At 31.5% G+C, this 26,630-nt stretch overlaps 4 protein-coding genes across 5 annotated transcripts in view; 3 read left to right on the top strand and 1 right to left on the bottom strand.

Moving 5' to 3' along the window:
• LOC123706558 (RNA helicase aquarius) overlaps positions 1-18,189 on the bottom strand; it is a 55,952-nt gene extending 37,763 nt beyond the window's left edge. Inside the window, exons 1-6 of the mRNA XM_045655827.1 lie at positions 18,056-18,189; positions 17,151-17,251; positions 16,418-16,574; positions 15,827-16,037; positions 14,196-14,388; positions 13,641-13,794 (exon numbers count right to left, since the gene is read on the bottom strand). Of these exons, the coding sequence (XP_045511783.1) occupies positions 13,641-13,794; positions 14,196-14,388; positions 15,827-16,037; positions 16,418-16,574; positions 17,151-17,251; positions 18,056-18,142 (903 nt within the window). The 5' untranslated portion in view covers positions 18,143-18,189. The remainder of the gene's footprint in view (positions 1-13,640; positions 13,795-14,195; positions 14,389-15,826; positions 16,038-16,417; positions 16,575-17,150; positions 17,252-18,055) is intronic.
• LOC123706563 (G-protein coupled receptor Mth-like) lies at positions 164-9,342 on the top strand. Its single transcript, XM_045655835.1, has 9 exons — positions 164-319; positions 5,293-5,513; positions 6,060-6,245; positions 6,689-6,804; positions 7,118-7,196; positions 7,261-7,424; positions 7,981-8,125; positions 8,205-8,297; positions 8,506-9,342. Exons 1-9 carry the CDS (start codon positions 314-316, stop codon positions 8,708-8,710), a joined length of 1,215 nt encoding a protein of 404 aa, XP_045511791.1. The 5' UTR covers positions 164-313; the 3' UTR covers positions 8,711-9,342.
• On the top strand, positions 9,863-13,126 carry LOC123706561 (probable G-protein coupled receptor Mth-like 5). The gene is made up of 8 exons (XM_045655832.1): positions 9,863-10,261; positions 10,349-10,484; positions 10,563-10,743; positions 10,824-11,121; positions 11,194-11,272; positions 11,363-11,565; positions 11,734-11,869; positions 12,071-13,126. Exons 1-8 carry the CDS (start codon positions 10,075-10,077, stop codon positions 12,327-12,329), a joined length of 1,479 nt encoding a protein of 492 aa, XP_045511788.1. The 5' UTR covers positions 9,863-10,074; the 3' UTR covers positions 12,330-13,126.
• The window catches only part of LOC123706559 (zinc finger protein 883-like), a 15,728-nt gene continuing 6,252 nt past the window's right edge, over positions 17,155-26,630 (top strand). The window contains exons 1-10 of one of the 2 annotated variants that reach the window (XM_045655830.1): positions 17,155-17,286; positions 18,200-18,325; positions 18,667-19,052; positions 19,124-19,292; positions 19,570-19,662; positions 19,919-20,070; positions 20,247-20,437; positions 21,545-21,686; positions 24,154-24,279; positions 25,655-25,779. In XM_045655830.1, the coding sequence (XP_045511786.1) occupies positions 18,298-18,325; positions 18,667-19,052; positions 19,124-19,292; positions 19,570-19,662; positions 19,919-20,070; positions 20,247-20,437; positions 21,545-21,686; positions 24,154-24,279; positions 25,655-25,779 (1,412 nt within the window). In that variant the 5' untranslated portion in view covers positions 17,155-17,286; positions 18,200-18,297. The remainder of the gene's footprint in view (positions 17,287-18,199; positions 18,326-18,666; positions 19,053-19,123; positions 19,293-19,569; positions 19,663-19,918; positions 20,071-20,246; positions 20,438-21,544; positions 21,687-24,153; positions 24,280-25,654; positions 25,780-26,630) is intronic. The other variant, XM_045655831.1, reaches the window with a different exon arrangement.

The following is a 26,630-nucleotide window of genomic DNA, read 5'->3' as shown; positions in this document are numbered from 1 at the left end:
AATACATAATTACCGATTTAAGTGCAACCAAGTGTGATTTTACGATTACGACCCTTTATAAGACCTTCAAAACCGCCGAAGAGACATACCCTAATCTAGTTACTTAATCCATACTTTCATCATCTGTGACCATTATTGCACCGTGAGTAACTTCAGTTCACTCGTTTTCATTCACTATCACTCTTTCCTCCGGTACCCTGTTTATTCTGCCCACTGTCAGTGTACAAAACACACGCATGTCATATGTTACGTCCAATTTTAAAAATCAAATACAAATAGTGATTAACGTCCGATAGTGCTGTGATTAATAAAAATGAAGGTAAGTTGTTTGGAAAAAAATGCTAGTATACTATAATATATTTAAATATATCAATAATTAGTATAAATTATGCACTTATAGTAAACGTCTGTTTTTAATTATTAAGTGGCACCTGCTTGATAAATATTATCTGTAATGCCAGAACAGTGATTTGTTGAAAATTACAGCAACTAAACGTTGGTTATACTTGAATGTAGGTAGATAAATTTTACAAATGCATTTTACCTTTATATTAAAATTCATCTGACAAGTGCTTATAAGAATATTTGCGACTGAAGCTATATTTGGACGAGAAATTTATTTTTAGATGTCTTCGCATCTTTACAATTTTCTTTGTTTCCCTTTACAACATACAAGTAGGTATTCGATAAAAGATTCATGTCTCATTTTCTAAATAAATTAACACGCGGTTTTAGTCGAATTATGATTCAAATATATTTATGTCTATCATTCTCTGATAAGGGTGGAACTAGATAAAGATAGGATGTATAACCGGTCGTCTACAAATAGAACATTATAAATTACTGGTGGCAATTTTAATTCTACACGAAGGGCAATGATATCAAACTTTTGAGTTTATACCAAAGTCGTAATTATTTGAGTAAACATATTTAGATTTTTCTCTTTATTCTAAAGCTTATATATCCTTATATACCTTTTTGAAAAAGGTGACAAATTACATACATCCTATTTAAATAGCTCAAACTTGTTTAAAATAATATTTCACACAAGTGAGAAAAGCAAAGTACACAACATCTAGTTATTTTTCCTACGTAATAAAAAAGCACGTGTTACTGTAAAGCAACCACCGTTAGACAAAACAAAGTTTTGCTTATACACACGTTTAATTTAATTTCTTGGAATTTATATAAAGTAGGTACCGCCAATGATATATATTCGTTACTAAAACGCAATCTTAAAACCAATTCTTTATCTTAGCTAGTTAGGTCTGTTTAACACTAAACTATGTTGAAGATGAAAATATACACGCAAAACAGTTTTATCTATTTTCTATCCGTACAGCCTCGGCTTTCTCGGCAATTTGACAAATCAAAAAGAAATTCAATTATTAGCGCGTTCAAGAAAAAAAAGTATAGATTCAATAACTCTTGGTACGTCATCAGGTAACCATAAAACATTTACAGCATTTTTGGGTAAAAAAATGCATTAATATTTTTGTAAATTCATTTATCAAATATATAAATAAGGAAATCTGCTGTACGAACGAACTCCGTCCGAATATAATATAATTATAAATATTGGTGTGTCTGCGCCGTACGTAGTGTGTGCGTATGAGAGAGATCGTGTGGTACTTAGTATTTAATTTTGAACTGTTCGCTGATTTTGATTAAAAACTTAAATGTGGAAAAATAAATCATTTTATTGGAAACGGATTATATTTATATGGAGCATTACGACAATACTATAAATATATAATACAGCTTTTATTTATAAAAGCTTGACAACGCTCTTCACACTGACACATTGGTACAAGAAAAAAAATACAATATCTAATGTGACATGCACTTACGGGCAAACATAACATATACGAAAAGACAAAAAAAACAAAATTAAATTATAAAAACTAATGAAAAAGTAAAATCTATTTTAAAGTGTGAGGGGAGCAAATATGGATATCCAGGATTAACGGTAAAACAAGGGATGAATCAATATTAAAAAATACCGCTGCCGAATTTTCTATGAGATAAATGTTTATCAAAACCACACAATTAGCACATCTAAATTGTTGTAATACTGATTTCTCTTGAGGCCAAGGGTTACTCGTATAAAAGATAATTTTGAGAGCATACTTTATAGGATAATGTACAAGAAATTTACAATTTAATCGGAATTAATTTAGTCTGTGCCTTCTTAATTCTTAATTTAGTCAGTCTTTCTGTTATTTTTTTATCTATGTCAGATATAAGTTGAAAATGAACACAGTTTCTAAACGTTTTATCATCGCGTCTTACAAATTATTAACGAACTTAAAAAATAGTATTCATTTGCCAAAACAAGTATAATTAAAGTCTAGAAAGAAATTTATATCGTTAACAAACGTGGTTATCAAAATATTTGTTTAAGTACTGTGACCTCGCAATACGTCATATCAATCATGTATTATATTCGCTAATGACCGCTCTGTATCGACCATCTTGAAAAATTATTATCGCAATCGAATCTGGGCATATGCTACATGTTACCACTATGTAATCCCCGGCGCTAATAAATATACAAAAACATTTTACATTTTACTTTTCCCAGCATATTACAGGCTTCTAGGCTAATTAATTATCTCCGCCATGTTCCAATATCCAACCATAATATACTAGTATCGAATGATTGTATCAGAAAAAATAATTAAAATGTATTTTATACAGTCCATATATTATTTAATTGGTAAGTATTTACTGACAAAAATTGTAATTGTTTAAATGAATAAAATACGAATTTGTGAAAATGTCAGTCATTGTATCGAAGTCTTAGAGACTACAGCATTTGAAAGGTGGAATTTATGCCTGGAGAAGGTGGAATTAATGCTTATATGTGAGGTTAATGGTCGAGAATGTGGAATTATTGGTGGAGAAGATGAAATAATTTCCTAGAGAAGGTGGAATTAATGCCTGCAGAAGGTGGAATTAATAGCGAAGAAGGTAGAATTAATGCCTGGAGAAGGTAGTATTAATGACGGAGAATGCCTCTCACACACTAATCCGAAAAAAAATATAAGGCCAAATTGTTTTTTTTTGCGTTTGGCCCATTCGCAATTTAAGACAAGTCATAGGATTTCCCTTCACTGTACACATACAATGTTTGGGTATTCGAAGAATTAACTAAACAAACAAGTTAATCAGCGATGTTTTTCTCTGATTGACGCAGAATTATCATTTTACATAGGAAATTCATATTTTGTTTTTCCCCGCTCACATAATCGTAAAGATTAATAAACATTGGTTTAAAAATTATTGTCATACAAGTAATCACCCAATTAAGATGTTATTGGGTGATCATTGTTTAAACCAAACATTTTTCATTGAGATTTTAGTAAATAACTTTGACGAAATGCGATTTATGTCAAAATGTACGCCTCGTACCATTTACAACTGGTTTTGTTTAGTATCTGAAGTATTCGTTTGTTTATAATAGAAATTATTTGAATGTACGATTGGATACCTGAAAAGTAAAAGGGAACGGCATTGTACAGAGACAACGACTCGTTACAAATGGTTCTTGCAAATAGGGCGTGCGTGAATGTTTCATATCTTTTAGTTGACAATATACCAAATGAATGAACTGCCTTTTTTAAATACAATTTAGTCTGTTCGAAATATGAAATATAAAAATAAATGAAAATCGCTTTCTTGGAAACCGGTTTTAACATTGATTGTGAACAATTGGCACTACGATAACTAATCAAAATTAAATAAGACATCGTAAAATGTCGTCGAATTACCCTCTATACATATCATTACCGATCTCTGATTGCTCCTTGACCCATTTACAATATTAGCGACTTGTGAACTTAATTTGTGAATAAATAGACTTGTTGGTCGAATTAATAATATTGTTACTTCATTTTTCTTTTTCTTCTTTTGAGTCTATGAAGAAAACTCGTTCATAGGACACTACAGGTTCATAGAAATATTATTGACAAAGGAATCAGTCGAAAGTTAAAGAAAGTAATGGTAGTAGCTTAGAAGATATAAAAAAGGGTATAAACTTTGGGCCTGTTTCACACAATGTATATAAAACTTAATCGAGAAGACGTGTCGAAAGACTGTTAGATTATGTAGGGAAAATATTTAGAAACTGAATTGGTGAAAATTGCATTAAAATCTGTTATTTGTATGATTCAGAATTACGTTCGGTATTACGTGTAACGGAATCTGAAAAAATTACGATAAGCGAGGTAAAATACGTAAAGAGATTTGTTATACAGTACTGAATTTCGACACATTTTCAATATTTTTGACCACTCATACTACCGTGACTAAACAATAGTAGGTTACCTATGAATCCTTAGAAAATATTGTTTACGATCATGTTTTGTTTCAATTATAATTTTTAAATCATTTCGAAAATCTAGATGGACCACAATTAAATATCATTCAATCTTCAGTTTTAATGACGCCGTATTTTACATACGCTAGTATTTTTATCTTTAATATATATGTGTTAAGTGTGTAGAAGTGATAAGATTTACGTTGTACTATGGTGTGTGAGTACCTACTCCTTATTCAATAATCATAAGGTGTAAATCAAACCCTGACTGTCTCCATGACAGCTGTAAAGCATTCTGTAAATAATCTGATTGATTCGCATATGGTAAAAGTTAGTAAATTCTTCGTTACAAGTGTCAACGCTGTTATCAAAGTATGTCAAATTTAAACATCGAGATAAAACTTCGAGAAGAATAGTAATAATAAAACATTACTTTTAGAGTTTATATTTAAAAAAATTGGTAACACTATATATTTTTTTAAACATCCTATATCCAAATAATTGTTTAAAATGTGGTTAGCTGGTTTGATTTATTCACATGAAAATTCATTATCAAAATTAATAATTACTATAACGAACAGTTCAATAACCGGACACAGAGTGAAAGATATACCGTTATCAAAGTACTAATATGCTCCTTTAACCCTGACCTCACAAGCGTTTATTATTCTAGATTAAAAATGCAGTAAATCACCGATTATTTTGTAGTTGTAATAGGTATTTTGTATTGTGGGTTGTATGGTCTGCGTATTCTCTCATTCTGTCTGTATATTATAGAGACTTTCATTTGAAAACCAAAAAGAAATGTTACCACTATTCTTTTTTTTAAATTTAATTACAGTCGCCGTTTAATTTTTTTAAAAATTCGGGAAAAAGCGGGTAGTACACAGAAGTTGTATACATATATGTATTAAGAACGTAAAAATCTTGTATACATTTTATTAATTTACAAATAATTTAATATCTTTCAGACCATCATCCTCTTCGTATTATTAGGATGTGGGATTGCCCTGGGTTTAAAACAATGCTGCCCAGACAACGTTATAATGAGATCGGGCGGTTACTGCAGAACTACACGAGTCCATATGAACTGCACTTTGGGGCATATGCTTTTGAAAGATGTCATTGTGAATGGGACCAGCTTGTCTACTATGGACTCTCCTGGATACGCTTTCACAGATGATCCAGATCGGTCAGTATATGAATGATTATTCTATTCAATGACCATATTGTGAAACGAAACATGAAGCGTCCTTTTTGCCACAGGCTATTTAGATTTCTCATTCTTGATAGTTTATTTATATATATTTGCTCACTAATTCCGCGATAATATTGTCGTCGCTGAGGTATTTAAGTTATGTATATGTATAACATAAGTAAACAGCATTGGTAACTAGGATGATTAAGCAGTAATCATTTATTTTAACAACTGTTTGTATAACATATAGAAAATTCCAGAAATATGTCTCTTAACACTTCAACATTATTTATTGTAAGTACGTCTTTGTTACTTTCATTCCCATGACTTCTTCAGTGTTCACATTGGACAGTCATTCACGACATGTAACACCGTCTCTTCAGCAGCGTCTTCTCTCGCCAGTTTGAAATAAGACCTTTTCCCAGCCGAACTAAATCTTTCAGTCAATCGACGCCTTATTTATGAAACGGTCATCTGTGTATATATCGAATGCCTCAAATACTCCGAATAATTTCATAGAACATTATCTAATAATTTCAGTTACTGCCTGAGCCAAATGTATAAAAATCAGAGTTTACCTCAGCTAGGCACGATTCCAGTTGCTGTAATGTGTTATGAGGAGATAACACCCTCCAATGATATTGAGACTAGCGGCATTCTCACTCTGGTGTCAGTTGTATTCCTGCTTGCTACTTCGGCAGTGTACATTTATTTACCACAACTCAGGTAAGTCGAATCATATACTACTGTATTCCAGAACTAACTTTTATTTATTAGTACCTCTGTTTCTTAATATCTCAGTCAATAGCTCAGATAGGCTTTTAAAATGTCCGCCAAACGCACACAGAATAGTTAAGATTAATCTATCTATTTGGTTGTAACATTTTGTGTTTATGTATGTGTATTTCCTTGTGGATAATGTGTAATATAAAATTACTGTGTTGTAAACTAGGTATAAGAATTGTAAATAAATAAATTATATAGTTCCAATCGAAACCAAAATTTTCATATACATCTTAAACCAGTCGATAATGAAACGTACCTTGTAGTTATTTTAGTTAGTTATTTTTAGGACTTAACTAAAATTATTAATCTACAATCAGAGATAATTTAACGGATAATTATTATATAAGTTAAAGTAACTGATATATAATTATTGACGTTTCCAGAGACCTACAAGGAATATGCTACATTTGTATGTGCATGAGTATGGCACTTGGTTTTCTATCACTCGGCATTATGCAGATAAGTCCTGGATTTAAGGGAAACATGTGCACAGTAGCAGGTATGTCATAAGTTAATTATATTAAAGAACCAGTGGCACCTTTTAAGATCTAGGCCTCAGATTTCTGATCATTTGTTAATCTAATAGGCAAGTAAGATCAGCCTCCTGTGCCTGACCCAGGCCGCGTATTTTGTTGACCGTTCTAGCGAATGTTATATAGACAGATAGTCCATTGAAGCATTGGGGATCGAACCTACAACCGACGGGATGAGAGTCGCACGCTGAAACAACCAGGCTTCTACTGCTATAAGTTATAATAAGCTTTTAATATTTTTGGTTAAATAATATAAGGTGGATTGACATATTGTTTCAGGTTTCCTAGTCTACTTTTGGATGATGGCAACATTTTTCTGGATGAATGTGATCAGCATCAACATGTATCGCACAGTACAGTAAGTCTTGAATAAAATTCATTAAAAAGTTAATAATAAGGACTAACATATTGCCTTCCTTCAGGGATGCAACATATCTGAAAAAGACGGAACGAAAGCAGTGCTTCATCTATAACAGTTATGCTTGGGGTTGTACCTTGGCTTTCCTCGTAATAGCCCTAACCACGAACTTCGTAGAGGGAAATCATTACAAGCCCGGTATAGGGCAAGGCTCCTGCTGGTTTAACGGTAATTAACTAAGATTCCTAGATATATACAACATTCACGTATGGGCAGTAATTACTTTGTTTATTTATTGGATTTTATTATTTTGGTCCGCCGTAATGATCAGTCTGGTGTTGTGAGAGCTAATATTATAATATATAATAATAATATAGCTATAATACCCAACTTTTTAATAGTATTATGGGCTCGCAGTACGTTTTTTGCGACTTTAATCGCATATACATCTTTATTTTGTTTGTCGTCAATATAAATTTAAAAAACGCGATGAAGGTCATAAAATAAGTATTTGTCAATGGCTTGTGTGCTTCATATTTATCAATAACTGCCGATATGAGATACAGAAACAGTCAGATAAAAACATCTTGTTTGTCGCAAGTGTTCCAAATATAAGTTTAGTTTGTGTACTCGTAATTTCCTGTCAATTGAAGATTTCATAAACAAATAGACAAAACATTTGTTAACTTAAAGGGACTTTCGAAACTGTTGGAATAAGACAAATTCAAAAGTACTTCATTACGTTTAGTTAAAAATAAACTTTTAAATGTATTTGAAATTTCAGGGCGCGCTGAAACCTGGCTCTACTTCTATGGCCCTGTCGCGATCCTCATAGCAATTAATGTCATACTTTTTATACTATCTTCCTACAGCTTATGGACCCACAATAAGAAATATGAAGTTAACAAACTAAATTATCTTAAGCGCAAGTAAGTTTTGTCGATACGTTCAGTTACTCTGTAGGAGATTTGTTTAATTTAAAGTTAAATTAATATTATTATCTTACAGATTCCTTGTATCGCTAAAACTATTTCTTGTAATGGGAATTAATTGGATATTTGAAATAGCCAGTTTTGCACACGGAGAGAAACATATCCTATGGTACGTTTTATTGTATTGTTTTAAAATTAAATTTTACAAAAAATATATACACATTGATGTTATGCCAATCTTTAGGATTTTGTGTTAGAGTTATTTACAGCTTAATCTGCTCAATATAACCCCGCCTAAGCATATCGAAGATATTTAGTCAGAGAAAGTAAACGAAATACTCAATCCTGCACACTTCTGTAATTATGCATATTTCTAGGAAAATAATGGATACCTTCAACTGCCTCCAAGGTATCGTGATATTTCTGATATTGGTAATTCTAAGACGTCGTGCAATACGAGGACTTGCCGAAGAGGGTTTCTGTCTCTTCATCACTAGACCACTGGCTAACAAACTAAGCCCAGATGATGACGCTGATGAAGAGCAAATGCTAGATGATACAGTAGAAGTTAGGCTTAATTGAGATGGTAAAAAGCAGGGTATATTTTGTATACGTTGTAAATATAACAGATAATTCAATTTGGTATAATAATATGGTGTTTAATGGTCACAGAGGCAACTAAAATTACTAATTTAAGGAAGAAATAAAATGTTTTACGTAAGAGCTTTTCAGTGGATATTGGATCCACTAGAACTATTTTCATAAATATAATTGAAAATATTTTTTAGACCTCTGAATACAAAATCATGTTTTATTGAAGATTATGTAGTTATTTTCAAAATTGTATAATATATTCGCGTTATCATAGAATCTCTATATTATAATTATGTTAAATAATTTGTAAAATATATTTAATTTAGTTACTACGTATAATTAAAATAATTATCAATGATATTCTTATAAAACAATAACGAATATGTAACATTAACTAATTATGTATTAGTACTTGCTAGAACTTAGTAATACTCATATTATTTCCTACATTTAAATGAGAGACGTACGTGCCATAATTGTTGTAAATTTAAAATTTAAATGTGATCTGACAATTTTTGTGTAAAATCTACAGAATATAAGTATTATAATGTACCATTACTTTATGTCGCGTTATGTGGTTAGCACAACGCGTGTTTCTCCTTGTAAAATAAAGAATATTTGAAAAAGTAAAGTTTTTTAATATGTTTTTTTTCTATATACAATATTTATACCCAGTTTATTAATACTTTTAATTAATTTGTTGAACCCTGGGATCAACAAAAGGCAGTGTGTTAGGTCAACTGTTAAAGGTATGGGCCAAGGTTAGACCATCCACAATTTTCACATACTTTAAATCAAAAAATAATTAACAACACACAGTCAAATTTTAAAACTCGATACATGTCCATAATAAAATATAATAATCGAATTATCGAACTCGGCACCTATTTAGATCTCAATTCTTGAACTGATGAATCATACTCATCTCAAATTAAAACATATGCATCATGTGATAAAATGTTCAACATGCTATAGAAAAAGAATGATGAATAGTCTGTATTTCCAATGCGCTAAAGAAGCAAGACAGACATTTGTCAAAGTCATAAACAAAGACATCTACTCTATGTAAATTGTCATAATTTACAAAATATAACTGTCAAACAGAATTCAAACATCAAACATGTTAACTGCAAATCGGAAATCTATGAATCAAGCAATACGCATTGCAAGTTTAACTTTGTACGCCGATATTTAGCTACTAAGCAGAAAAAATAAATAATCAATTCTTACTCATTTCTGTAAAATGAATGTAATAATGCTAAAGGATGTTAGCTTTAAAACTTTAAACTTGTGATACAAAAGTGCATTCAAATGTGGAATTAAACTATACTTTAAAAGTTGAATGAATAAACATGATGCATTATAACGAGGTATTCCTTGTACTGTTTTCAATTGTACTTTACACATATGCTGAAGTTAGCGATACAGACCTAAATGATTTGTCTGAACAACAAAATTCTGTACAAATCAACAAATGTTGTGAAGAAAATGAAATTGCTGTTGACTCAGTGTGTCGTTTAGCGGAACAATACAATGAAAGTTAGTATAAACGTTCCTTTTGTATTGTGTGTCTGTATAGTACTTATTCGGACATAACCATAGGTTTACTAAGCTTTTGATTTGCAGCCCTTTGGAATCCAATATTTAGGACTGAAAATGGAGAGGAAGTTAAACTTAAGTATTTTAGATTTATACATGGGGTACCAAATTGTGAAACAACTGAACTGAGACCAATATTTGACTTAGGAAAATCTGAAGACAAGTATGTTTACTTTTAAATAGAAATTTATTGTGAATTAAATCATAAAATGTTTTGGATTTTCATTATAATTATTTCCAGATTGAATCTCCTGTCAGATGGTCGATTGAAGCACTTAATACATCATCAAGTAAATTCAGAATCAATTAAAAATGACCCTTTAGTTACAAGTACATTTAACTTACATGACATCATTACAATGCCTGATACAAAAGAACCATCATCATACATTCATAATCAAAATAAATATTGTATGGATAAGGTAAGTGTGCTGTCAACTGTATTAGTTAGTGATAATTTAAATTAAATTCTACTTTTAATAATATAAATTTTGGTTTACAGATTTTAATTACAAACTCTAATACAACAGGTCAATATGCACTTGTTTGTGTTCCTGAAGTGAAAATAAATTGGAAGGACTCTGATTTCTTAATGAAAAAGATACTTAACCCTATATTTCATGCTATAGCAATGATTTTGTATCTGACAGTTGCTATAATTTATTTTGTATTACCCACTTTAAGAGATTTAGCTGGAAACATCATAACTACAATAAATGTTTGTCTTATTGTGAGCCAAGCGGCAGATTTTGTAAGAATATTTACAGAACTAAGTAATCATGTCAGTTTTATGGTGACAGGTGAGCTATTGTAAAAATATTACTTTTATGAAAGTAAACTTTGTAAAATTTACCTATTAAATTTTCTTTCAGATATAATTTTATATATAAGTTTATTAGGAGCTTTCTTCTGGTTAAATAGTTTTGGCTTTTATATATGGAAAACATTCAAGTAAGTATTTTTAATTTGAACAAAAAGGATATGTACTTTTGTTAAGACTATAAATTATTACATGCATTAAAATATTTTGTAAATTTTCAGATCAAGAAATGTGTTTCTAAGAGTAACAGATGTGCGCAAATATTGTTACTATTCAAGTGTGGTCTGGTCAAGTGTAGCACTAATGGCAGGGATGGCAATATGTGCTCATTTTCTTTTGGATACAGGAACAAATCCATATAGGAAAATGAAAAAACAGTTTTCGTCTTCAATACTTGTTGATGATGTGGAACAGGAAACTATAGGTAAGTTAAGTTCAGAAATTCTAAGAACAAAGACTATATAACAAACAAATATAAGCATCATTTTTGAATGAATTTAATGCAAAATTACCAAGATTCTTTAGAGTGATCCTAACTAGAAATTCTAGAAATAAAACCTAAAACAAACCATAATATATAAAATGTTTCTAGGTTGGCTTGGCATAGCTATATTTTTTACCCCAGTTGCATTTACCATAATATTCAATTTATTCTTTTATATCACAACATTGAAGGTAATTAAGAGAATAAATATTTATGGAAGGATACATTACAAGTTAAAAGGATGGTAAGTGACATTTTACTCACATAGCCTAACAATTTTTTTTAAATGTGTAATATTGTGTGCTATAGGTTTTGTGAAGAGGAACCCCAGCTCTTCTCTACACATAATCAATGTAATATGTATAACAAATTATTGAATAAGTATAATTTATCAGAATATAGATTTACGTTATGAATATAACAAATAGTAACTCTTTTTTTTCAGTTTCGATTTATTCTTGCAAATGTTTCTAATAATGACAATATCGTGGTTGTTCCTACTATTATCATGGTTGAATTTTGATGGGCTGCTATATGCACATATCGTAGTGAATTTATTACAAGCCATCTTTATATTCTACACATGTGTGGTAAGACAGTCTCATGTAACATTTTTACTTAGGAAAAGTTGTTGTTATGCTCAGCCTGTACCTACTGGGGAATGGGGCGATGAAATGACTCATATGAATGGTGGAAATTATTAAGTTTATTTTGCTAAGCCCAATACCAAAATCCATATTATATTATTAAGGTCCTATGGTGCATACAGTTAATGTATATCAATAGGATACTAATGCAGAAGATCACTTATGTTTGTAGTGTAAAATTTGCGAACTAGTTATTAACATAGTATGTTCATAATTAATGAACCAGTTTTTCTTATATCTTTAAATGCAAATTTTGTATCATAAAAAATCAAATATATTCTCGTAGTTTTAAGTCAAAGGAAATTATGAATCTTCACTAGTTAAGTTAAATTTGAACACACAGCTTTTTGAGCTTTTACTTCAAAATTTGTGCCTTATTGAATTATTTTTGTGTGATTCTTGGCAGCTATGATAGAATTAAGATTATACAAAGTAGATTTAAAATGCCATGAAGGTTAAACGAATTTTACATATATTAAGACTAATTTGACAAATAGCATTTTTATCAAAAATTGTGATAATTGCGAAAAGTGCTCATTGAGGATACTTAATTATTTTATTGATTAATCCACTATGAAAATAGCACCATACTAAAATTTCTAGTGTTTAAAGATACTAATAGAGATTAAGAAGCTTTAATCATTATGACAGGATCACAGGACAATGCACAAATCACTAACTATATTTAATTATATTTTTATTATTATTGTATTGTAAACAATGTCTCAAATTTTGTAAAAATATCCGTCCAAAAATCACAATTTTAGAAAAATTTTGCTCTCTAAAGAAGAAATACCTAGATGTATGCACTATATACAAAAGACATTAATAATGGTCTTGTTATAATTTTTTATTACTAATGTAGTATACAATAAAATAAACATTAAATGAATAATATTGAGTTTTCTTTTTATATCTGGTAAAATGATGTTGTAGATAAATTAAAAATTTCCTAAAGTTTTATAAAATTGCTAGTTAACTAATGTACGAAGACTGACACACAAATTTTCTATAAATTCAAAGAATATAATATTATACCTCTACAGAAAATTTGGATGCATATGATTTTCCTAACCTATGTTGTAGGCATTAATTGTTCAGGTTATGGCTGAGATCAATCAGGAGACAAAACTAGTTTCTTGATATTTTTTCTAGTAAAATAACCCATACTAATGTGTTTTTTTGGCTTTCATAGCTTATTTAATCATTTCGATGTCAGTTAACAAGTCTATTAATAAATGAATGCATTTAAACTACCCTCCCTAAAACGCACTTAGTCTACTGATTATTTGTTTAATGGTAAACTTAAGTAAGTTTAACCACTAAACAATGATCTAAAAATTCTTATATATGTTTTTAAAAACATACCTGTGAGAAAAGCTGTCCTTCCGGGCGTTCAGCTAATTTTGCGAGTTGACATCTGACCACGAGGTGACAATCGTCCATGACGGTGTTAAAGAAGCGCCTTGTTGGTAATAATGCTTCAAGGTCGATCATCAGCTCCAGGAATCGCTCGCAGTATCTGATCAACATTACATGCATATAAGCTTTAAATTACACCTTCCGTAGCTTAGTCGTTAACATGCGCTCTTCTCTTCTTTAGAGAGGTTCGAGGTTCGATTATTGGCAAAACAATTCTAGTTTTGAGTTAGTAGAAACAAAAAGCTATTAGAATGATCTTAAAGAACCATGCAAAAATATGTGTGCCCCTAACAAACATGATTTAAGTTGGACCGCCATTTAAATAAATAATGCCTAATGTAATAAATAAAAAAATATATAATTAAAAGTATATAACCCCATAATAAACAATAATTATCAACTCGCAAAAGAAGTCTCAACTTATGATCCACATAATGTTTTATCCTTGTTAGTAAATGTCACACATGAATTCGATATGTATATAAAACATATCCGTATTACCTAATTTTATCTGGATTTACATCGCCCTCTTCAGGAATGCTCTCCAATATTCTCATAAATTTAATCATGAGTTTCTGCAAGTATCGCCTCTCCCAGTTCAACTTATCTAACAGTTCAGGTTTGTCTTTCTTTTGTATGGCCCTCCAGTACTTCCGCCATTTTGGTACGTTTTTGAACTCTTGATTTCTGCGACCTGTGGAATATTTAACAAATCCGTTTTCTTATAACGTTAATTAAATAAATATCTTAAGCATCTTACAAACAGTAACAATAAAAACAGAAAAAATCATTTTCATATGTTAATGTGAAATTTTTAAGTTTTATCAGAAATACGAAAGAGTCGCGTTATTTTATTTTTGCACTTCTTTTTTTTAATTTGGTTTGCGCGCCAATTATTTTTGACAGCCAGTAAAGTTTTCATAGGATATTCGAGTCCCACCTCTTTGGTTATTGAAACATTTATTATCATTATTCACATTTTAAATTCAAATTCTGTAAATATTTTATTTTTGCACTTCTTTTTTTTTTAATTTTTTCTGCGCGCCAATTATTTTTGACAGCCAGTAAAGGTTTTTATAGGATATTCCAGTCCCACCTCTTTGGTTATTGAACATTTATTACCATTATTCACATTTTAAATTCAAATTCTGTAAATATTTTATTTTTGCACTTCTTCTTTTTTAATCTGGTCTGCGCGCCAATTATTTTTGACAGCCAGTAAAGTTTTCATAGGCTATTCGGGACCTACCTCTTTGGTTATTGAAACATTTATTATCATTATTCACATTTTAAATTCAAATTCTGTAAATATTTTATTTTTGCACTTCTTTTTTTTTTTAATTTTTTCTGCGCGCCAATTTTTTTTGACAGCCAGTAAAGGTTTTTATAGGATATTCCAGTCCCACCTCTTTGGTTATTGAACATTTATTACCATTATTCACATTTTAAATTCAAATTCTGTAAATATTTTATTTTTGCACTTCTTCTTTTTTAATCTGGTCTGCGCGCCAATTATTTTTGACAGCCAGTAAAGTTTTCATAGGCTATTCGGGACCTACCTCTTTGGTTATTGAAACATTTATTATCATTATCGACATTTTAAATTCAAATTACTGTGAATAACTAGGCCTAAAAAAGGTGACGGCCTTTTAGAAAAGATGTGATAAAAATAAAATTATTGTTAAAACATATATTGTGTAGTTTTATATTCTTACTTAGAAGTTTTGTACTATAAAAATGTGCGTATATTTCTGTGTCACTACAACTACTTTATTCTCCTTGATTTATACACTAAACACTAAATGTATTCTAAAGTTGAAGCTTCTATGTCTGCTAGAAGTGCCTTAGAATTTTGATGATTGGTCAGTCAGTGAGTGACAAAATTAAAAGATTTTACTAGTTATAATTCTTCATCTACTGGTTCAAATTAAATGAAATTGTATTTAGACAGTCCCTGAATGTTAAATTCCGAAATTCAGGCTTCTAAATCTATCCACAAAGAATTGGAGGTCGAAAATAGCTTGAACTGCTTCATTAAAAGAATAGTAGGGCCATGGCACTTTTTTGCTTGACTTAGAGGGCTTACTGCCCCGCAACCAGATACACAAATGTCATGCCTGATTGATTCTTACCTTCTTGCAAACTTATCCACATGCTAAGGGACACCAATCGTTTCACTTGATCTCTGCATAATTGCACTTCCATACTCCCAAAGCAATGGTTCAAAAAGAGTAGGAGATTTGTCTGCTCCCTCATATTGTTACTTAAATGGTCTTCTGCTACACTAGCATGAAGAACTTGCTCAAAGAAACCAGGAAAGTCATCTGGTTTCTTTAATAATGCCTGTAATATATATATATATATATATATATTTATAATAAAGAATATAATCCTATTAATATTTAAAAAACCGTGACCATAAGAATCATATGAAGACATCAATAAGTTATGTCTCTAGCTTCTCTAGCATTCTATATTAATATTTACTATAATATCTCAGTACGAGTAATCTTTGAGATTATTTGTAACAAAGATTAAAATATTTCTTTTATGACATCAGTAAAGAGTAAAACAATTAAAAATTCTGTATTGCATTACAAATTGAATTATAGTTAGGTTAGGTTAGTTTAATCACCATTTGTTTTACAAAAACATAATAGAGTTTGTTGATCTGTCTATTATCAATTATAATAGATTTCGAAACAGAGCTAAAGATGACTTACCTGCCATGCTGGCACCCTCTCGCGGAACTTTTCATTAATCATCACGATTATTGACATCATATGAGCGTGAGATGCCTTCCCCGTCTCATAATGTGGCCACAAATAATTTTCGAGGTATTGCGAAAATTCCAACATCATTATACGCCGTACGGAAAAACTAAAAATGAAAATCATCAATTAAAACACATTAAACTAGGTTCTTAAATTAAAATGTTTTTATTGCAACTGTCGAAACAAAATACTGAAGTGTCGTGATTTGAATAATAACGTTTTTTTTCTCTTATATTAAACCAAAAACTTTGGCAATAACCATTAACTTTTAATTGATATGGTTTAATCTCATAACTAGAGTATATTGAAGATTGAACTCAGAAAACAGAGTTTTCAGATAAAATACATCATACATATGTATATAAATAGACTGAGATGGTAGAAATAAAATTATGATAAATCAATACAATTACTTATTAATATCACTTTTCAAGTGGTAATATGTCATATATTTTTAATATGATGTAAAAATCAAACTTATATTACTATTAATTAATAAAAAGTTATAAGCTCATCATTTTTATTTTTTATCAAAATAATAGCATGCCATAAATGTATTTTGAAACAAAGGGGTCAATGAACTCAATCTATAAGGCCACTGAACCCAACTCAGTCTTTTGTCCATTTCAGGAGGGCTAAGACATTAAGATAATAAAAATTATATGTATTTTAAGATACTTACTTTGATCCAAGGATCTCTGCTTGATATATGGACTCCACAATAGCAGCATCATAGGGCAAGTGATTATCTTTAGTTTGGGGTGACCAATATTGGTTTGCAAGCTGAAATATCAACCATAGTGATTTAAATCAATTAGGTGAGTAACATAGATTTAGATTATTAAATACCAGTTGGCTTTACAATTGTATAAAAGGGAAGTAATTTTAGTTGATTATTATATTCATAGTATTAGATTTAATAGATCAAGTTTACTTCAATTAAGTAATCATAACATTGAATTTTTTAGAAGTAGATGCCTAAGTAATTAAAACAGCAAACACAGGTTTCTTCCTTTTTAAAAATAAAGTTTTTTTAGACACGAATATTATCGTCATTAAGGGTTTTTCATTTCACCTAAAAAAGTAGTATGCTAAACATAGCTTGATAATATAAAAATAAATATATATATTTTTAAATAAAGAGAGTGAGAGATTTTTGTTTAACTATGCTATAACTATGTACTATAAGTAGTGGCCTCAATTATTGTAATGTAATGGGATAATAAATTATACTTTAATATAGTACAATAAATTAGTTGATACCATTATTAGTAGAATTATGATAATATTTAATATTGAGGCTATGATTAAGAACATTTTTTTTTGAATCCCAGAGAGTGAAACGATATGAACTACAATAGGTAGTACAACGCTATTGTATATAAGTTAGAAGTTACGAAATTATATTGAGACATGTTATATGTTCTTTCTCACTATACTTTTTAAAAATTCCAGCAAAATTTAGAAATGCGATGAAATATGTATGTTTTTTAAAGTTGAGTTTAATGAAATTTAAAATAATTTTATAAAACATAGTGCAGTGTTTATTCTTAATAACCATTTCATGAAAATATAACCTCTACTTACAAGTGTTATTCTATCTGCATTTATCTGAGAAAGAGTCGGCAAAGGGATCTTTGATTTATCATTTGGAGCTGGCACATCAACTTTCATTTTGATATTATCTTGCAAGTTATGTCAATAAAAAAGCACTGAATTCTATCAAAACAGCCTTTTGCAAAAACACCGCAACATAAACAAATGCCCTTACAAATAGAAATATCAACGCATGAATGAAGGAATGCTGATTGGTCCGTGGTCGATGGGCAATGATTATCAGTTTGTCAACGTCAAAACGTTAGTAGTTGTCAAAGTCATCATGATTAGTTTACGCCACAGTATAAAGTGTATAATACACTTTATACTGTGGCGTATTATATGTTATATATGTTTTTAATTTAATAAGGTCTTCTAAAGTTTCGGCACATTTATTTATTTACAAAAGGACACAAAAACGACAAGATCGAAATATTTAGTAACTATTCGAGAATTATTGTACTTTTATGAGGGAATTAGATTTTCCATGACTTATCATAGAAGAACTGTTTCTATGATTTGTATAAGTGTTAGCGAGGTAAATATAATATTATTTGATCAAACTTTGTCATAAAAATGATTACTTAATTTTAACTTTTCAGAGCTGACAAAAATGTATGAGTCTCCAGAATTTTCGTACAGGGACTTTACGGAAACTTTGGATTTAGAAGATCGATTCGATACTGATACCCTTCTGTTTACTCATGAAATAATAGAAAATGGAACTGAAAATATTGAAAAAAATTCTATACCTGTAACTGCAGGAGTAATATCCCCTGTTAAAAACAATTTACTTTTAAGTTGTAACGATTCAGGGCAGCATTTTTCTGTTGGAACTGAACTTAATATTCAGAGTTGCCAGAATGACAACAATATCACTAATATCGTACCAATTCATAATTCATTTTATGACGAAACAACATTATTGGACGAAAATATAGTAGATCAGTTTCTAATACCTACACCAACATCTTCAAATTCAAATGAGGTAACTATTAACAGTAATAAAACAAAAAACAGATTTATTGAATCACATTCATATATGCAATATGTTTTTAGGATGACAAGAATAATGGTCCAGATATTTTAGCACTTTTTTCATGTGTAATCTGTCATGATATATTTACGACTGACGCCGATCTTTTAGATCATACTATTCTAATGCATGCTTCAATTAATTTGTCTGCTTCTGAAACCGGTACCACTTGTACAAGTTCTGAACTACAAGGTACCACTTTTCCCGTTTCCATATATACAAAAAACTTAGATTACCAATTTTATATATTTTCAACTCTTTTCGTATTATTATCGGTAACGCGGTTAAAAACTTAAGGTTACAGCCCGTTTGTAGATATAATATGTAACAGATAATTAAAAGTCTTCATTTTATGTCATAGTCACGTCATTTGACACATGATTGTCTAAATTCTTATCAATGGCGGGAACTAATGTATCTATTTAAATTTTGATAAAAACAAATTCCTATATTTAAATTTCTTCGTTAGATGCCAGCAGCATCACGAATTTTGACGCAGAGTGGCTAGTTTGTTGCATTTGTGAACGTGTATTATCGATGGCATTGGAAATCGAACCTAATGGTAAGAATTGAAAAAATTACGAAACGAGAACCTATATCTTTGATATATATATGGAATGATTATGAATACGTTTCGCTTAATTGCTATAGGACAAACGGATATACGGTTCAAGTCGAGCGTCTATTGGTGAACTAGAATCTGTCGACCAATCACAATCAAATGAAACTCGCCATCGTTACGTGATTCATTTTCTATTCTCACTATGGTAATGGAAGTCGTTTTTAGCAATTGTCTTATAGACTGATTTAATTTTTAGAACAGTTGGGCTGTCTTGACGCTTTTGGCAAAGGGTGTGTGGGATCACGAAAACTTGAAGCTATGTTTGTGTGTGATGTGTGTAACTATTTGTTCGCTGATGGAGAAGCACTCGATCGACATAAACTTACTTGTTCACGTAAAAATGAATCGGTAAGTTTTTAGTAGAAAATAAATGTAATATATACACAAACAGACATATATATATATCTGTTTGTGAGATTGACAAATTTTTAATCGGGAGTAACAGTTCTTATCAAAGATTTTAGGTCAACGCGTTTTCAGTGAAGCTCTAACTTATAAAATCACTTACGTAATTTATTTTTAAGAATGAACAAACACCTACCGAAAAGTTGGACTTGTCCTGTACTTATTGCGGGCAGGAGTTTCCCACTGAAATCGAATTGAGGAACCACGAAGACAGCCATCGAGAAACACGTCCTCATCGCACGTATAAACGCAGCTCTGACAGTAAAATGTGGAACTGTGGGTCTTGTAATCAACTTTTCGCTACTGCAAGGTATTATATTCTCCTCTACTAGTAATAAGAAACAAAATTAATAGGAAGCCAAAAAAATACGTCTAAAGGAAATTGTAGAAAATCGTAATAGGACAAACAATTAAAGTAAAGTCTTTGGTAATAGGTAGGTTAATGAGAATACTTTTCCTAAAACATCTATCACAACAGCTTATTAATCATAATATTCTTTGAAATAATTGTTATATGTTTGTTTTAACATATTGCTTATGAGTGTTAGGCCCTATTTTTTAAAATAAAATAAATAATACTGAAGCGTGCTTATAACTTAGGGTAATAAGAATGTTTGCGTGCACTAGTGTACACACCTAAAAAGTGAAACTACTCTATGACCTTATTTTTCGAAAAATGATCTACCATCTGCAACTTTACAGAAATTGGTTAAATAAGATAAAGTTTAATAAAATGCTTTTATTATCACAGACCTGAATACAATTATTTAATTTCACCTTAATACTACTAAGATTATTACAGAATTTCTATAATTGTAATATAATTATTACTATCATTGTTATCGTTATTATATATATATTTGTTATTAATGGCTTCGAATCTCTTCGAATCAACCGTGGTAGGAACAAGAAAAACATGGCGCGTAACGGAAAATGTGACGCGTAACGGAATAATGTGACGCGTACCCGAAAAATTTGGACGGTAATTTTTTTTACAGCCCCGATAAAGAAGTTACACTTCAAAAATAAGGACTAAAATTAGATAATTATGCATCACGTTACATCTTGCTTTCTTGCTTGCGTTCATCTTAGCAGGCGCTATACAGTTCTAGCTACGCCGAGAAATAAAAAATCAGAACCATCTCTAGTTCCGTCTATTTATACTATGGAAATAAGTGTGTATATAAACGCCATTTGTTAATCGCCTAAACCCAAGGTGGGTTGGAAATAATACTATCCATTTTTTTTGTCTTTTGTTTTTGGCTCCACTAACTACTAAACCTCAAATAGACACCCCAATGTAATGATTTGTACCTATGTATTTTCATAATACATAAACACGCATATATGTTGGTTATGTGTGATCCATACCGCATTATAAAAATGCTTATTAAGACTACAAGAATATGGGTTGCAGGGAGCTTTACCGTCACAAGAGGGGAGAAGACCGACCCCCAGGGACTCCATTAATGGCTTACGTTTGTGAAGAATGCGATAAGGTTTTGGGCAGCATGTGCGCTCTGCATACCCACAAGAAAATGCATAAAGTTACCAAACCTGTGAGTTAATTCCCTATGTCGTGTTAACAAATTTGAATTACGAACGATTTTACAATGACATATTTATACACAGAATATCAAATGTTATAAGGAGTTTTTATTGTTATTTATTCTAACACTATAAATAATCTATGCTCGTGGCATGTGTCGTTAATACGCTGTCATTTTTGAGGTCTTGAAATTCCATCATGCCACAGTTTTCCTATACTTACAAATTTTGCCATGCAACTGCTCGCCCATACTAGGTGTGTTAAATAAAAAGCGATCATGAGTATGACACAATTATCTTTTATTAATACTATTTTATTTTTCGACGTCACCTCTTGTATTTATACACTGGCATATCTTCATTCTTAAGATACAATCCTCTTTGTAAAAGTATTCTTACTGATCCCTTTAGCGCCTTAGCGATCGCTTTCTATACTCGATCTAAAATTATTTCCAATGCAGATTTTCGCAAATTTATATTGATAAATGTCAAAATTCAATATGTCGAATTCAAAGATATTTTACGAAAACTATCCAACCGGTTATTGGGAAGTATTTTATGAAAAATGGATGGAAAGAGAGAGAGAGAATGATTCTCTAGTAGTAAAAAATTGATTGGGATTGAGTATATAAAGCGGCTGTAAAAGGGTAGAAATCAGGGAAATTAGGAACTAGGGCCGATAAATATGGAGGATGTTCCACCAATACGAAGGCTTCTTTAAAGGCAGCTATTGCAACGTTGGACTTGAGCGCAGGAGCGTTTCTTCAACGCCATGGCAGTCCATGATGAACAACAAAAAACAGTTTTTTTGTTGTTCATCCCTAGTTATGTATCAATGTTGGAAGTTTTTTGAATTCATTTGTTTCTGCGCGTCAGAAATCATTCTGGGTATGCTGACCGCTGATACTTTTTTCACACCCAAATGGTCGTGCTTAATACCATCATCACTTCCTATAGAAATAATTTATTCTGCCTATAAAACGAACAGTGAAACAACGATATGCCATATGTTTTTAACTTTTAAATCGTTTGTTTAGTCACTATCGATGTAGGGCGTTCCCCGTTGTTAATGGATCTTCATCCTTGCTTGAACTTGGCACATCATCACGCAACTGAAGAATATGGAGGAGCATGCCCTAAGGCTTGATTTACCAGCTCTATAGTAAAATGTTTGAAACAGAGTGGTTTGCAGCAAAAGGCACCGCTTTTCAGCTACCAATAAAACCCGAGCAGCCCAATCCGCTGCACGTGCAAAAACCAAGTAGCCTGGGATCGGTATCTCTATTGTTTTCGCGGTGCTTTAGAATAACTATTATTTTAAGGAAACAATTTTGTTAAGTAAATGATTATCCTAATCTTAACTTCCGAGCAATTCAATTTTCTCTCACCACTCCGCAAATTTTATACATTTTTAAGACCACTTTCTGATACGAGGCAGACAAATGAAATTTTTAAATATAATAATATAGCCTTTTATTCAAATCGACACACATAAACATAGATCATTATATTAAACTAGATATTGGAAGGTTGAAAAAACTATTTTGATCTTGCTTGACTTCTGCACATCTGTTTACCAGTCGGCAAAGGCCACCTCCAACCTTTTCCATTCATATCTTTCTTGGGCCACTATTCCACATCACTCCTGCCACTTGTCTGATGTCGTCTTCCCATCTTTTTTGTGGTCTTGCTCTAGAATAACGAAAGTTAATTAATTTCTTTAATTATTATTATTACATTCAATATCTCCTATTCTGGAATGTATGTCTGCCAGTATTTTTTTTCTTTGCAAGGAGAATCGTATGTTCACTATTTATTGAACATCCCTCGTACAGGTCGCCGTCTTATACATTTTCATTACAGTAATACCAGCGTATACACGAGCTATCGGGTGAATTTCTTTCTTCATATATGTAAATAATACACACAATTTATTGGTAAGTAAAAGTACAAATATGTATGAGAAACATAACGCCTGATAAAAGAAGCGACACAATACTATTAAACACACATTGCTGGTGAATATTTGAAATGTTTAAAATAAATAATTATGTATTCTTATAACATAAAGTAGCGCTACAACCTTTTTTGTCTGCCTCTCTGATCTTTTCATCAATCTTTTGTTTGCAAGGCATATAGGCAAGAAGATGTAGGGTCTGTGTCGTCGACATTTGGCTCTATTGAATGTTTCCTTCGCCGTGCGTGAATGTTAAATGCGCATAGTCAGAAAATCCGTTGCACAAGCGGGGTTCGAATGTACGACCTCAGGGATGAGAGTCTCACGCTGAAGTCTAGACTGGTTTTGTTTGCAATCTAAAAACTCGTACACTACTGTCAAAAATTTAACTGTCTTTAGTAATCTACAATCACAACGCAGAACCAATATTATTTTATGAAAATATTATTAATAACAGTTAAAGTAATGGAACTGTCGGTACTTATGGAGAAAGATATGCATATCAAAAATACCTTTTCCAGGGCTTTCCTTGCAAAATATGCGGGCGTCGCTTCAACCAGTCAGGTCATCTGGCGATCCATATGCGAATGCACACTGGAGAACGGCCTTACCCGTGTGATCTATGTCCTAAGGCTTTCAAAGTTAAGGTTAGTATGATGCACACATAGTACCATTTAGTAAAGATCATATGTTCGCCATGTTTGGAACCTTAAAAGGATCGCTAATAATTAAATTAATTAGAGTAAAAATATATTTATATCATCTTTCGTAATATTAAATACGGCAAAAATAACCCGCAAATTTATATAAGATAAGATTTGGCGTATTGTAGTGTAGTAACCCTGGTACCGTTAAAGTAATCCGTTAAAAAAAACTGTAACGCCGTTTTAGGTCTGGGCCTCAGGTTTCTGTATCAGTTTCATGATCATTTATTAATATTATAGGCAAATAGGTGATCAGCCTCCTGTGCCTGACAGACGCGGTCGACTTTTTGGGTCTTAGGCAAGCCGGTTTTATCACGATGTTTTCCTTTACCGTTCGTGTGAATGTTAAATGCGCACATAGAAAGAAAGTCCATTGGTCTAAAATAAATTGGCGTTTTAAAAGTATGGTAGAGAGTTTACTTGCGATTTTTTTCCGTCGATTCTACACTTTGAGAAGTGTATAACGAAAAAAACAAATAAACAACAATTAGACAAAACAAATCTCAATTCTTCATAGCATAGTAAAGGAGTTATTTATACAATCAATTCATTATCAATCCACTTTGGCTTATCCTCTGCAATTAGCGCGGTGAACTATTTCACAAAAACACACGTCATCCTTATACCTGTTAATTAGGGGGACTAAAGTCGTATTAAGAATTACTTTCAGTCACACGGTCATAGTTTAAAGTATGAATATACTTATTTATTTAATAGCCAACAGGATTACATTTTAACTTACTGTTTAAACATACTTTGCTCTATAACATATAGGCAGACCCAAGTACATGGTGACACAGCTTACACTTAATAGCCACATTAAGGGCATTAGCGCACTGGCTAGGCCGCAGCGGCCAACGAGATTAAATAAGTCTGCGAACACCGGGACTGACCAAATCTCTGAACCCAAAACCTTGAATGCGGGCTTTAACAGACTCGGCCAGGATGGCAGAATGCACCCAGGCCTTGCACGGTGTTCTATGGACCCCGAAGAATCTATTGCTCTTGACATACTCCTTCACAAAAAATATACAAATATTGTCTTTGGTTAACATAGTTTTTACACATTATAATAATACAAATAGCTTTAATCCGGTTAAAAGATTGTTTTCTTTCAATATATAAATATGTAAAATATCGTAAATATAAGTTTGTTAGTTTCAATGGGGAATGAACCCATAGCAATTAAAGCGTTTGAATGCTCTTTGGATTTTTTAGAATGGAAGCGGTAGAGGAATTAAAATGATATTAAAGTTTTTATTATAAGGTGTACTCTTTGCCATAATAACGTTTATGTTAAGTGTAAGGGTGGTCGCAGGTGGAGCGAGACGACCACCGTCGCACGCACACGGGCGAGCGGCCATTCGCCTGCAACGCCTGCCCTAAGACCTTCACTGCAGCTGCACGCCTGCGTGAACACGCCAGGATTCATACGGACCAGAGGTAAGCTAATTTATTAATTACAGATGCATGGATTTACAAGCCGTTTTTGTTTTGTTTTGAGAGCAGTGTTGGCCTAGTGGCTTCAGCGTGCGACTCTCATCCTTGAGATCGTAGGTTCGATCCCCGGCTGTGTATCAATGGATTTTCTATCTATGTGCGCATTTAACATTCGCTCGAACGGTGAAGGAAAACATCGTGAGGAATCCAGCTTGCCTTACACCCAAAAATTGGATAGCGTGCGTCAGGCACAGAAGGCTGATCACCTACTTGCCTATTCGATTAAAAAATGATCATGAAACAGATACAGAAATCTGAGGCCCAGGACTAAAAAAAAAGGTTGTAGCGCCATCGATTTTTTTTTGTTTTGTTTATAACATAAAGATACTGTGTAACATTTTATGTATGTACATAATTGAAATAGTAAAATCATTAAAAAAATCTATTAGGTTAAATAAAACTTAAAAGTAAGTAGTCCACGGGTAAAACCCAACTCCAGGAATTCTAGAACTTCTATCATTTACTATCTAGTTTAGTTTGTTTTTTTTCGTTTCCTGTTTAGTTTTATCTTAATAACTGTGTATAAAATGTATTTTTGCACTTCTTGCCTATCTTTTGTAATTTAATACATTTTTTTCTTTAGTCACAGTGGTTGCCTGGAAGAGATCGCTCGAAAGCGATAAGGCCGCCAGTTGCCCTCCTTTTCATTTAATTATGTTCAATTTTTTTTTATATTGTAATATAACGAAGTGTTAATAAATAAATAAATATCTGAAGTCATCATCCCAATTTTGTCTACATCACAAGGTCGGCCTCTCGATCTTGAACCTCGTGACCCCAGCCATTTCAAGTCT

This window comes from Pieris brassicae, chromosome 2 (genome assembly GCF_905147105.1).
Source record: "Pieris brassicae chromosome 2, ilPieBrab1.1, whole genome shotgun sequence".
In the NCBI taxonomy this organism is placed as follows: Eukaryota; Metazoa; Arthropoda; class Insecta; order Lepidoptera; family Pieridae; genus Pieris; species Pieris brassicae.
The sequence above is the reverse complement of the archived record's forward strand: the minus strand, read 5'-3'. Positions and strand labels throughout refer to the sequence as shown.